At 42.5% G+C, this 13,658-nt stretch overlaps 1 protein-coding gene across 2 annotated transcripts in view; it reads right to left on the bottom strand.

Annotated features, from left to right (window-relative positions):
* Positions 1–12,697, bottom strand: part of LOC128021566 (solute carrier family 12 member 2) — a 40,329-nt gene extending 27,632 nt beyond the window's left edge. Inside the window, exon 1 of one of the 2 annotated variants that reach the window (XM_052608879.1) lies at positions 11,823–12,697. In XM_052608879.1, coding sequence (XP_052464839.1) covers positions 11,823–12,293 — 471 coding nt within the window. In that variant the 5' untranslated portion in view covers positions 12,294–12,697. The remainder of the gene's footprint in view (positions 1–11,822) is intronic. The other variant, XM_052608880.1, reaches the window with a different exon arrangement.
* Positions 12,698–13,658: the final 961 nt, after the last annotated feature.

Here is a 13,658-nt window from a genome sequence, read left to right as displayed (position 1 = left end):
CCTAGGATAGCAAAGTCCACTAAAGGAGGTAGAGCTTTTTCACATTTGGCTCCCAAACTCTGGAACAGCCTTCCTGATAATGTTCGGGGTTCAGACACACTCTCTCTGTTTAAATCTAGATTAAAAACACATCTCTTTCGCCAAGCATTCGAATAATGTATCTTTTTAATTGTGAGTGTAGTTGTATCTGATCAAATGTGCATTTTTATTCATTAGCTTGGGTTAAACTAATTTTACTAGGTTGGATCAGCAGCTATGCTAATGATGTCTCTATGTGTTTCTCTGTTTCTGCTGGATCTTCATCCCGTGGTAACTAGGATTTAAACAAGCTCCAGTCTGGATCCAGAACACCTGAGAAGAGATGATGCTGACCCTCAGAGGACCTCAGATGATGCTAACCCTGAATCAACAAACAGAACTAACAATTATTGCTACAAGTGTGACTGAATCATATAATAACTTAATTACTAATATTGATAGTTCATCGTCTAGCTGACTACGTCTTGTATTATTATTATTTTATTTTATTTTTTTCTAAAATCCTGTCACACATGCACAAACTATTAGCTACTACTAAATATTGTCGAAACATAATTTTCGGTAAAGTTGCTTTATAACGATTTGTATTGTAAAAAGCGCTATAGAAATAAACTGAATTGAATTGAACGAGAGAGTTCAGCAGCACACGAGCAGATCGAGCTCATCTCAGATCAATGTTACTGGATCTAAACCACTGAAGACCCCCAGCAGACCCAGAGCGCCCCTCTCAGCTCATTCAGCACGCCACCACACCTCACTCAGTACAGATGAAGAAAGGACAAGAGGAAGTATCACCTTTCTGTAAGAGAGCTCTTAAAAGCCTGGAGGAAACAGAATGTGGCATTCTCAGGAGGGCTGGAAGAGTTTAAACACACACACACACACACACACACCAGTACCTGTAAGTGTCCAGATCTGATTCAGAGCTCCATATGAACATGAGCTCCTAACAGATCTCCTTCAGTACAGCACACCTGTTAGTATTAGTGTGAGAGAGAATAAACCTGAGTCAATCAGAGGATAGAGAGAGAGGCATTCCTGAGATCCAGACGGCTTGCAAAAGCACAATAAGGCCTTCATTCAGTACTTGTATGAAGTCTGACACACACACACATACACTCTCTTACACACACACACACACACACACACACTCTCTCACACTCACACTCACTTACACACTCACTCGCACACACACTCTCTCTCTCTCTCACACTCTCTCTCTCTCACACACACACACACACTCTCTCACACACAGACGCACGCATGCACACACACTCTCACTCACACTCTCACTCACACTCTCACTCTCTCTCTCACACACACACTGCACAAATACACACTCTCTCTCTTACACACACACACACACACACACACACGCACACAGACTCACGCACGCATGCACACATACTCACTTACACACTCACACACTCTCACTCGCACACACACTCTCTCTCTCACACTCTCTCTCACACACACACACACTCTCACACACTCACTCTCACACACTCACACATTCTCACACACTAACATTCTCACTCACACACTCACACTCTCTCACATTCTCACACTCTCTCACACACTAACATTCTCACTCACACACTCACACATTCTCACACTAACATTCTCACTCACACACTCACACTCTCTCACTCACTCTCACACTCTCACACACACTCTCACTCACTCACACATTCTCACACACACACTCTCACACACTAACATTCTCACTCACACACTCACACTCTCTCACTCACTCTCACACACACTCTCTCACACTCACTCTCTCACACTCACTCTCTCACACTCACACTCTCATACATGCACTCTCAAACACAGAGTAACTCACACACTCACACTCACACACTCTCATTCAAATCACACACTCCCACACTCTCACTCCCACACTCACTCTCACGCTCACACTCTCACTCTCACTCACACTCTCTCACACACACACACTCTCACACACTCACTCTCACACTCTCACACACATTCTCACACACTCTCACTCACATACTCTCACACTCACTCTCTCACACTCACACTCTCATACATACACTCTCAAACACAGAGTAACTCACACACTCTCACTCAATCACACACTCCCACACTCTCACACACACACACAATTAGTGTACCGTGTATGGATTCGGTTCTTTTACACTATTTACTGTGCTGCTTCAGCAAATACACAGAAGATGACTGGTTTGGTAAATAAACATGTAAATACGGGCTAGAAGACTTCAGTGAACGTAAACAGTGTTTCAGTCGTAACATGACAGCAGCCTAATAAACCCGTCTCATTAATGTTAATCAAAGAAAAACACCCTCTACACTTGGTTAAAGAGAATCAGACTAGTGAAAGCAATGCAGTGTTTACATTATATATGATTTTAACATTTCTGTAGCATTTCTTCCTTAAATACCACTGGTGAATCACATTTAATATAATAACTCATTTTCATGTATGTAGTTTGACTAACATTTAATGTGTAATATTTGTATTTAGTTTGTGTTACAATGGCCAGGGAATCATTGTCAGATTGAACTGTAAGGAGAGAGTAGGACAGTCACACACGAGCACTAACCAACGACTGCTTTAAGTGTGAACTGAACTGTGTTGCATAAGAAGCTTTCTTGATTTGTGCTAAGAATAGAGCATGAAAATGCAGAAGAGGCGGGAAAAGCTGTAAGAAGAGTGAGGGTTTCATCATCTCCCCCAGTGAGAGTACTGTAGCTAGAGCACATTCAGCCTTTCCCAGGGCCCACACGAACAACACAGAGACTCCTGGGAAGACCTCAAGAGACCGAGTCATTGGTTTAGCCTCTAACAGCACATAGAGGACCGTGAGAAGTGAGATGCCATCCGGTCAGCTCTACAGAGCACTGCGCACCAGAACAGACGGACACAAAAACAGGGCCATCTATCTTACCCACAGTTCAGTGCCCACACTGGGGAATAAACACCAAACCGCTTTACATTCCCCTGCATCTGCACATCTGTACATGTATTAACTGATGTCTATTTCACATTTGGTTTATTTGTATATTATATAAGAAAGTGTAAGGCAGGGTTCAGGCTGCAGAGTTTAGCTGTAACCCTGATCAGACTCAGCTAGCGGTGATTCTCTAATGATCCTGAACACACGGATTAGCTCAAGTGGACCAGATCTGAGGATCCCTGGTGTGAGGTATGATGGGAAACTGCAGGGTATAAATCTGTCACAATTTAATATGCAAACTTTGTGCAAGTTATTTGTTATTTTTCATTAGGCTTACACATGTAGCATGGTGTGGTATTTAGTATATATATGTTTGATGTAAGTACATTTTGTCATTGTACTGTTTTGTACTTGTCCATTAACTCAGAATTTCCTCTAATTCAAAAGTGAATGTAAAATGCGTACCGTCATGTTTAAAGTGAAAGAAAGCGAGTAAGAGAGTTTAGTGACCCCCACCCCAGTGACACCGGTATTACCAGTGCTGTCACACGTCAGTCAACTGGTGGGACGTTTCCTCACGCTCACAGCCTTAGGGAACAAGCTAGAGAAGATCAGAAGTGACTGAAGAATGTGTGTGTGTTTCACAAAATGGAAAGGACATTATGTTTCTTCTCTAAATCATTGTTGAAATACAAACATTCAAATGGAACCTGGACAAAAATGTTATCAGCAGCTTTCAAACATACGTTAAATAAAAGACAAGTGCAGTAAAACTATAGTGAATATGTAATCTAGAGCATGTGAATCAAAATGCTTCCCTCTAGTGTTTTTCTTCTAGCCAGCACTGAATGTAAAGTTGCGTGACATTTTTCACAAGCTGTTTGGTGACATTTTTCACAAGCTGAGGGATTTACATGAGGCTTTCCCGTAAGCTGTACGGTTTTTAACATCTGGTTCACATGCACTGGGTCTAATTCTGGATTGGTTTTTCACTAGTGTTTTTATATAATGCTCATTTTGACAAGAAGCACCGAGCGCAGTGTGTAGATCAGCGGTGTTCACGGGACATGATGGGGACGAGAGCTGCTTCATCTGCTGTTTCTGGCCCGTCCCAGCACGATCATCTCATCGACTGAAGTAATATCAGGATGCAAGGACTTACAGACTTACAACTTCTCAATTAATTAGAATGTAGTGAAAAGTTCATTTCAGTAATTCAACTCAAATTGTGAAACTTGTGTATTAAATAAACTACATCAGTTAGTGTGCCCTGAATTTAAGTCTTTGGTTCTTTTAATTGTGATGATTTTGGTTCACATTTAACAAAAACCCATCAATTCACCGATCTCAACAAATTAGAATACTTCATAAGACCAATAAAAATAATAATACTTTCAGTGAACTGTTGGCCTTCTGGAAAGTATGTTCATTTACTGTACATGTACTCAATGCTTGGTAGGGGCTTCTTTTGCTTTAATAACTGCCTCAGTTCGGCGTGTCATGGAGGTGATCAGTAGCTCTGCTGAGGTGGTCTGAAAGCCCAGGGTTTCTTTGACAGTGGCCTTCAGCTCATCTGCATTGTTTGGTCTCTTGTTTCTCATCTTCCCCTTGACAATAGCCCATAGATTCTCTCTGGGGTTCAGGTCTGGTGACCAACACCATGGTCATTTAACCAACTTTCGTGCTTTTGGCAGTGTGGGCATGTGCCAAATCCTGTTGGAAAATGAAATCAGCATCTTCAGGAAGCTGGTCAGCAGAAGGAAGCATGAAGTGCTCCAAGATTTCTTGGTAAACGGGTGCAGTGACAAAAAACACAATGGACCAACACCAGCAGATGACATTGACCCCAAATCATCACAGACTGTGGAAACTTAACACTGGATTTAAAGCAACTTGGGCTATGAGCTTCTCCAGCTTCCTCCAGACTCTAGGACCTTGGTTTCCAAATTAAAATATAAAACTTGCACTCATCTGATAAGAGGACTCAGGACCACTGGGAAACAGTCCAGTTCTTCTTCTCTTAGCCCAGGTAAGACGCCTCTGATGTTGTCTGTGGTTCAGTAAATCTCTTGACTCGTCTGTGTGTGATGCTCTTGATGCCTTGACCCCAGCCTCAGTCCATTCCTTGTGAAGTTCACTCAAATTCCTGAATCGATTTATCTTGTCAATCCTCATAAGGCTGTGGTTCTCTCGGTTGGTTGTGCATCTTTTTCTTCCAGACCTTTCCCTTCCACTCAACTTTCTGTTAACATGCTTGGATACAGCACTCTGTGAACAGCCAGCTTCTTTGGCAATGAATGTTTGTGTCTTACCCTCCTTGTGAAGGATGTCAATGATTGTCTTCTGGACAACTGTCAGTTCAGCAGTCTTCCCCATGATTGTGTATCCTAAGCCACTTTCACACTGCCATTCCGGCAAATACACGGTTAAATGTTCTGGCAATTCTTCCCAAGTCGCTAGATTTTTCACTTTCACACTGCCAGTGATGACCCGGGATATGTGCGTGCTTTCACACATAACCCGTAAAGATCTTGTAACGACACATGACATCAGCGCGTGACGTGTAATGTACGAGTCGAAAATGCTAGGCACGTTATACTTTCACTGAAGCTGGTGAACTATCTCGGCTTCATTACAGTTTGCACATATTTTTTCGACGCGAACGTTGATCTTCCTTCAAAACAGCTTTTGTTCACACAGCGCTCGTCCCGGGTTGAACCCTGCAATGTTACTAGTAGGGGTGTGCACGGATAGTCGAACATTCGAATATTCGTTCAGCTCTAATTATTCGATAAAAAAAATATATATATATATTCGAATTTCGCAAAAAAAAAAAAAAGTTCACAATAAAACCTAATTTGGTCACTTTCTCTGATGCTCCACAGCATATTTGAAGATGTATGCAAGCAAAAATAAGTAATGAATGAATGAATAAGGGGCAGTTCACATATCGCGCCTAAAAACGGAAGGAAAACACTCGCTGCTTTCTCCTTTCCAAAGCGCTTGGGCAGAAGCGCTCCTGAGGCATCTGTCGTTGCTAAAAAAGAATGACGCAGTCGCTCCATGAAGAGTGGAAATTTCAGCAAAGGACAAATGGATTTGCAGCACAAAATAAATAAATAAAATCGCTGAAATACTAAATTTCAAAATGGCAATCCATATACAGCTATGATCAGCTGTTCCTTCAACTTGGCTGAGCTTTCAACGTTGTTATGGGAAAGGATGAAGCTGAATGGTTAGTTCTTGCAGTGCGCTTGCGGCATTCTGAAAAGTTGAGATGTTTTTAACTCGATGCGATGCGGACACGCCTGGAAAAAACGGGCGTGTCGCACCGCGTGCACATCGCGACAGCGTCGCTTCCATTATGAGCGCGCCTATATTGGAAATAACGATTTTGAGCGCGCAAAAGACACGATATGTGAACAGCCCCTATGAATCGCGGTCTTCTACAGTACTACAAATATGCCGTGGAGAATCACAGAAAGTGATTTCAAGAACATTGCTGCGACATTTCTCAAGCAACGAATAAACACAGCTAATTTGGAGAATGCAGTGAAAACTCCTCTTCTCACGTCTGCCCTAGACTCTCGGCACAAACATCTCAGGTTTCTCGATAAAAACATGAGAAAAGTAAGAATAAAAACTTTTGAACATTATCAGTACATTTTGCTTGTTGCGAGTGGCGCAGATGCAGCCGCTGTCACCAACGATGAAGAGGATGCAATGCCCACTCGTGGGAAAAGGCTGAGCCAGTTCTTCAGCGATGATTACACAGAGTCCAGCCGAGACGAGTGGGAACAGTTCTTACTGGAGACATGTATTCCACCAGATGAGGATCCCATTCAGTGGTGAAACGAAAACACGAAGCGCTTCACAAAACTTATTCGCTTAGCACACCTTTATTTGTGAGTCCTGCCAACGTCTGTGCCGTCAGAGCGCGTTTTCTCCGCGGCCGGCCTTATTGTTAACAGACTAAGGAGCCGACTTTCCCCCGATCGTGTTTACATGCCTGTGTTTCTTAACAAGAACATGTAAAACAATAGAAAAAGAAGCAAAAAAGATTTGCTGACAGTTTAAGTGTTTAAAAGTTAAGTGTAGGCTACGTTCTACAATAGCCTAATTGCTGCAGGCTGCTTTACGTTTTTTCTTTGTTCACTTTTTTTTTCTTTTAATCTGTACTTTTGTTTGTTTGTACGCATTGTTAAAGGTTTTCAGCTACAAAACACGTTGTGTAATGTTCAAGCTTATTGTGTGTAAGCTTGTTCAAAATGACGGAAACAATAAATGTTGCTGAAAAATAACGTCGATCTCATTAAACAATTTAAATAAACGAATATTCGTTTTTTTTTTTAGCTCAAATATTCGAATGTGATATTAAAAGACTTAAAATACTTCAGTTAGTGTGCACTGAATTCATTACAATACATAAGTTTCACATTTTGAGGTGAACTACTGAAATAAATGAATTTTTCCACGACATTGAAATTGACAGTATTAAGATGCACCTGTATATTTGGCAGTTTTAACTGAACCACTGTTGATAGTCTTCCAATGTTGCCATGTTCTCTGAATATCTTTAGGCTTGTTTAGACATCAAACAAGCTACTTCATGGAGTGAGTGAAGTGAGCGGTGAGTCCTAATACTTTGGTTGTATTCCAGCATTTGCACTTATTTAATTTGATGTTGGTCTTGTTTTTGTTTGCTTGTTTGTTTGTTTGTTTTTTCACAGCATGATCTGACATCACTGATTCTTCAGTCCAGATGACACAGGGAGAAACACCAGTGTCTTTTCCCTACCCATTACATTTTACAAAAGCATCTGTCAGATGGTGTTAGCAGTGTATGTAGCATATAGTTTGTTGGGCTGCACACATTTGTTATTATTATGATCATCATCTAACTGCCTGGCATCCTAAAACACTAGTGTGAATGTAATGCAATATCAAAACTAAAAGGAGGTCCCAGTCCACTTTAAAGTCCAGGTACAGGTCAACACACAGACTCAATCTGCACACTGTAAAAGGATCGGAGCGTTTCACTGTGAACTCTCAAAGCTCAAAGATTGATGCATCTAACATCAGAAAGCACGCTTTTAGGGGGATGTAGTAGTACAAAAGTAGGGATGCACCGGTTGACCGGCCATAAATCAGAACCAGACGGTTTTTGCTTAAAATATGCGATCGGCAATCAGCCGGTTTTTGGTCTTTTCTCTGCTGATTTTCCGGAAGTGCGCTCGCGTGCACAGACTACATTGTGATCATCTGCCATCATGTCAGTTGTGTGGAAGTATTTCTAACTCTGTGCTCAGGACACAGACAGCGGTTCAGAACTGGAAGTACAGAGCTACACGTCTGAGACACAGATAACAGGAAGTGAACAGATGTTGTACTGGACACAAAGAGTCTTTCCTGCTCACTGAAGCTGTCCCATACAAGAGGAGACCGTGAAGACATGTTCAGATCAACTTCTCATGTGCTGGATGAGAAACAGAACAGACTAAACCGTGACAAAACAAATGCTTTTATTGTAAAGTCGAACTCGCACACGTTAGAGAAGTCAGAAGTAAACAACAGTTCTGTATAGGATCATTATTTTTATTTCACCTTAAAATTACATCGACTTAATTTGATTTAAAATCACCTGCTGTAGCACACTGGAAAAAAGTGTTTCATTCATCCAATTAATTTTTTTTTTCTTGACCCAATAGTTATTTATTTTTCATTGGCTCAGTTAAAAATATATAGATGTCAATCGTTACCCTATTTTTATTTTATTTTTATTGGATGAATGAAACGCTTTGCATCTTTGTTTTATTCGCACCGACATTATTTGATTTTAACATTTTGGAATAATGTATTTATATAGCATACTTTTATTAAGTCTCACTGGTAAAGACCTTTTTTTTTATTTAAAGCCAAATTTACAAATTAAAATACTGAACACTGCTGAAGAAACCTCTTATTGAACGTGTGTTGTGTTGATTGTAGAACTGTGCAGTTATTGCTTTAATTTCACACGTTCACAGTTAATCTTCTGATTTAAGGCCAGTTGTGTGTGGTTTTAGAAACAGAAGATAAAGTCTGATGTGTGTATCATCTGTGTTTGTACTGAATGTAGTCTACTGTGCAGTTACTGAGGATCATTTCAGATGGTTATTGTTTTCAATAGACAACAGCAAGTCTGGTCTATTAAATACCAAATAAACATCTTGTTCATGCACGCTTTCCTTTCTTGTTTGTTGCTTAAAGAATAAATTAATAAATCTGATATCGGTATTGTAATCCTGAAATAAAATCCTGATGGGTGCATCTCTACAGAACAGTTTGAGAACCGCTGGCTCTGACAGGTTTCTCGTGTGGAGAACGCCAGCCTTATATACAGTAAGTGTACACAGCATAGAGGGTTTAGAAACACACACTCACACCAGAAAACTACTAACTGATCAAAAGTCTTTGTTTGATCACCTGCTCTTCCCTGTGGATGACCTCTGACCTACTTCATGCTGAATTCTAGTTCCTCTTCATCTTACACTTGAAGCTGTCTTTTTAAAAACAGGATAGTTACAGTCTAAGATTTCAGATGCTGTTTGAAAATACGTCTATAAACCACTGCTATAAAAATATTCAGTTCAAATTTCAAATGTTTAGTATTAAAGTTAAAAAAATAATAATAATAATAATTTAACTATGTTAAATGCACATAATATTCAGTTGTTAAATATCACCTGTCAGTAATTCAAATATACACAGTTTGAAGTGAATGTTTTCTGCTACAGGAAGCAGTGACGTCAGACTCGTGATGATGAAGGTCCTGCCCGTCATCATCACGAGTCTGACGTCACTGCTTCCTGTAGAATAGAATTCATCACAGAGAGAGAGAGAGAGAGAGAGAGAGAGAGAGAGACACAGAGAGAGAGAGAGAGACAGAGAGAGAGAGAGAGAGAGAGAGAGACACAGAGAGAGAGAGAGAGAGAGAGAGAGAGAGAGAGACACAGAGAGAGAGAGACAGAGAGAGACACAGAGAGAGAGAGACAGAGAGAGACACAGAGAGAGAGAGAGAGAGAGAGAGAGACACAGAGAGAGAGAGAGAGACACACAGAGAGAGAGAGCATCAGTGTCTGGACGTACACAGGTCCTGACAGGACTCCTCCTCTCCGGGTGATAACACACTGATAACATCACTGACGTTCAGTGAATGTGACAGAACCAGTTGCTCTTATGAAATACTCCGTGGAAAACCAGACGGCGAGCGTCCCAGCATGCATCTGACTGGCTCAATGTGTGTTTAAACTCACTGCCAGCAGTCAATAAACACTTTCCATTCAGTCATGGATTAGCTGAACACTACCTTCTGTGTGTAACTCCAGCAGGAACAGACTTGGATCACAGAATGAGGATTGAGTGTTAGCTCTGTGTAACGCGTCACAGACAGACCGCTGGAGTCAGAACACATGTGTCTCACTGCTTTAACAGAGAGCTGAAGAAGAAGAAACATCAGCCCCTTCCAATGACACGGAGATTATCGGGACAGGACCAGATTCATTGACTTCCAGTAAAGGACAAACAGAGTAAAGAGCTTTGTGCAGATCCTCACAGCTGAACAGATGTGTTTGTTCTGAGAGAGAAACATGACTCGAGCCTTGTGCTGACCGACCGAACATCTGGACGCGCTCCAGCGGTGAAGACTGACCACTCTCTGACCAGCTGGGACTCGGACGTCCAGCTCAGAACACAGTTTCAGCGGTTTCATCCCAAGCCAGGGTCCCTTTAGTGTTCCTGTAGCTCAATCGGTAGAGCGTTGTGGTATCAAGCGCAAGGTTGGGAGTTCGATTCCCCGGGAACACATTTTTTCAGTTAAATAAATGTTCTATATTTTAGTTCAATACTATGCATTTCATATTTTGAGAAGATAATGTGTTATAAAATACTATTTGTGATGATCCATTAAGGACCACTTCAAATATTAATTCTTATATTTCTATAACTTAAACATTATAATTAGTATTTGTAATGCCATGGTTTATCCACTAGGAATGACTCTTTAATAAATATACACTTTTCTACAGTCTAGTTTCTCAAAAGAGTACTGCAACTCACACGAGCTCATTATTTTTAGGCTTTGCATTTGAATAAATATTTAGACATGATTAAAAACTAGGATTATTAAATATGAAAGTTAAAAAGTTCATAAATTGCATCTTTTTCGTTTTTAATAATCCTTGTGTAAGTGAATATTAATGAAAACAAGCAAACACTGAACTGAACCCAGTAAAAGTTTCAAATGGTGCTAAAGGAGATGTGTCTCCTCTTCTACAGTGTACACGAGTACAGACACTGAACCAGTCTCTCTAGGGCTCAGGATTATAATTACTGCTGCAGAGCACACACACACACACACACACACACACACACACACACACACACACACACACACACACTCAAGCCCAGCTCAAGACATGCTTTACTCATGCAGTTATCTCCTGCATCGGTTCATAAGGAGCTCATTGAATGCTTTGGCACTGGAGCACAGCTCAAATGAGTGGAAATTACTGTTAAACATGTTTGCATCAAAGCGTCTTACACATGCTCTTGACTGGGTAAACTGCCCTAAACACACACACACACACACACACACACACACACACACACACCCTGTGGTCAACACTGAACTACATGTACACTAATGAAGTGAAGAGCAACACTTCCCACCATCACCTCCTCACACACAGGTCAAAGGTCACCGCGCTACATGTTGACTCAGGTGCTCTGACGTCACCCTCACCCTCAGTGTCTGACTCGTGTGTCCGGGTCAGAGCCCGTGTGTGTCTCCGGTGCCCGTACCTTGTCCAGCTCGTCGTGCAGCTCGGAGAGGGTGGGTCTGATCAGCTTCTCGCCCAGCGGAGCCGCGGTCCTCCGGTAGAAGTCGATGTTGGGCACGGCGTCGATGGTGTTGTGTCCGAAGGTGCGGAGGTAGTAGGTGTTGGTGTGGGTGTCGTAGTGATGGTGCTGCTGGCTGCCCTCGCTCATCACCGTGTCCCCGTTCTGCGCGATCTCCGCCGGCGCCGCGTCCGGACTCGAGGCCGCGAAGTTCACGACCCGAAACCGGCCCTTGGCTTCCTCGCCGCCGGCCACGGGATCCCGGAGCGCGTACTCGGGCGGGGAGTCGGGGGCCACCGCTGTGTGTCCGTCCCCCGCGGCCTCTGACACCCGGTCCACCTGGAAGCGGCTCTGGCTCGGGCTCGGACCCGCGGGGGCGCGCGTGTAAGGCTCGGGCGCGGAGAGATGGTCGCTCGGGGGCGGAGGAGACGACATGACGGGTCAGGAGCGCGTTCCCACACAGATAGTGTCCGACTGAAGTTCGATAAGTGTGACTGATGCTGCAGGAAGACTACAGTAACGCACATGCGGATGCAAATGAAGAGCAGCGGCACGTCCAGTCACCAACTGCTGGCCAGTTAACCGCGCTCGAGGAAATATCCGACGCGCTGCCCGGTGTGTGCGCTCACGAGGACTCCAAAGACACAGATGATCTCCGGGAAGCGAGCTTTCCGTGATGTATTTACGCCGTGATGCTGCGCGCCCTTGCAGCTCCTCCTCTCGTGCCCGCGAGTCTCGCCGCTTTATTATACGCCACTGCAGCAGAGCGGCGATGCTGTGCGATATCGCGAGAGGAGGCGTGCTCGCGAGATCTGCTCCATCAGGGGTGGAGACTCTGGAGCGCGCAGAGGCACAACAAAGAGCTCATAACGTTCCTGACATAGACTGAGCCTAAACTAACTATCTGTCCCAGTCTGCTGTACTTGACTTCTCGCTGTCGCTTTAAAAACACCTACAACCGAAACACAGCCTGAACAATGACAACAATAACCTACTATCACTATAACGATCTTCAGATCCTTTCAACGGTTTATTTTACAGACTTTGTTTCTAAAATCTTCCCCTTTTCACATAACCCTTTGCTCTCTAGAAACTACAACGGCGTTTGAGATTACGAGATTAAAGTCGCATTCCCGTAGGCAGGGGGGGTTCGGGTGGTTCGAACGAACCCCCCCTCACTGCCAAAGGAATTCCAGAATTTAAGTCTTTTTTTTCATGCATCGGCTCTGAATGATGATATGAATGATGATGGGGGGTATTTTTATTATTATTATTATTATTATTATTATTATTAAAAGGATTTCTCTATTTTTTCCACTCAATAGTCTACAATACAATAGCCATATAAGCGTAGTGTAATTATAATAAAAAAATAAAAAAAAGTAGGAAATTCAATGATATATTGGCTGTGCAATATCAACTTTTTTCATTGGCCAATACCGGCAGACTGGAGCCAATGGAAATGCTTCTCCTTCTGTGCGTGTCTTATTCCTCTGAGAACTTCGAAGCAGACCGCTTGAGGTAAATTATTTGGAATGATTAATTAATTTGCGATGCTTGCCAGCTCTCACGCTTTCACCGTGAGACACTTTCCACACAGTCTTATGCCACACATCAATTTTCTCACGCACAGTAAAATCGCAAAGCATAGAGGACACGGAAATCGACAGACAAGACAGAGCAGGTTACTTATGTTATAAAAAATAATCTAAGCGCTCAGATTCTGTCAGTTTTATTACAAAATTCAAGTAATAAGTTTTGCCGCTTGTAAATGTGACGGGACAGATCCCTATAGTGGCA

The sequence above is a fragment of the Carassius gibelio genome, chromosome A10, assembly GCF_023724105.1.
Source record: "Carassius gibelio isolate Cgi1373 ecotype wild population from Czech Republic chromosome A10, carGib1.2-hapl.c, whole genome shotgun sequence".
NCBI classification, from domain to species: domain Eukaryota; kingdom Metazoa; phylum Chordata; class Actinopteri; order Cypriniformes; family Cyprinidae; genus Carassius; species Carassius gibelio.
Note: the sequence above shows the minus strand (reverse complement) of the source record. Positions and strands in the feature narration are given on the sequence as shown.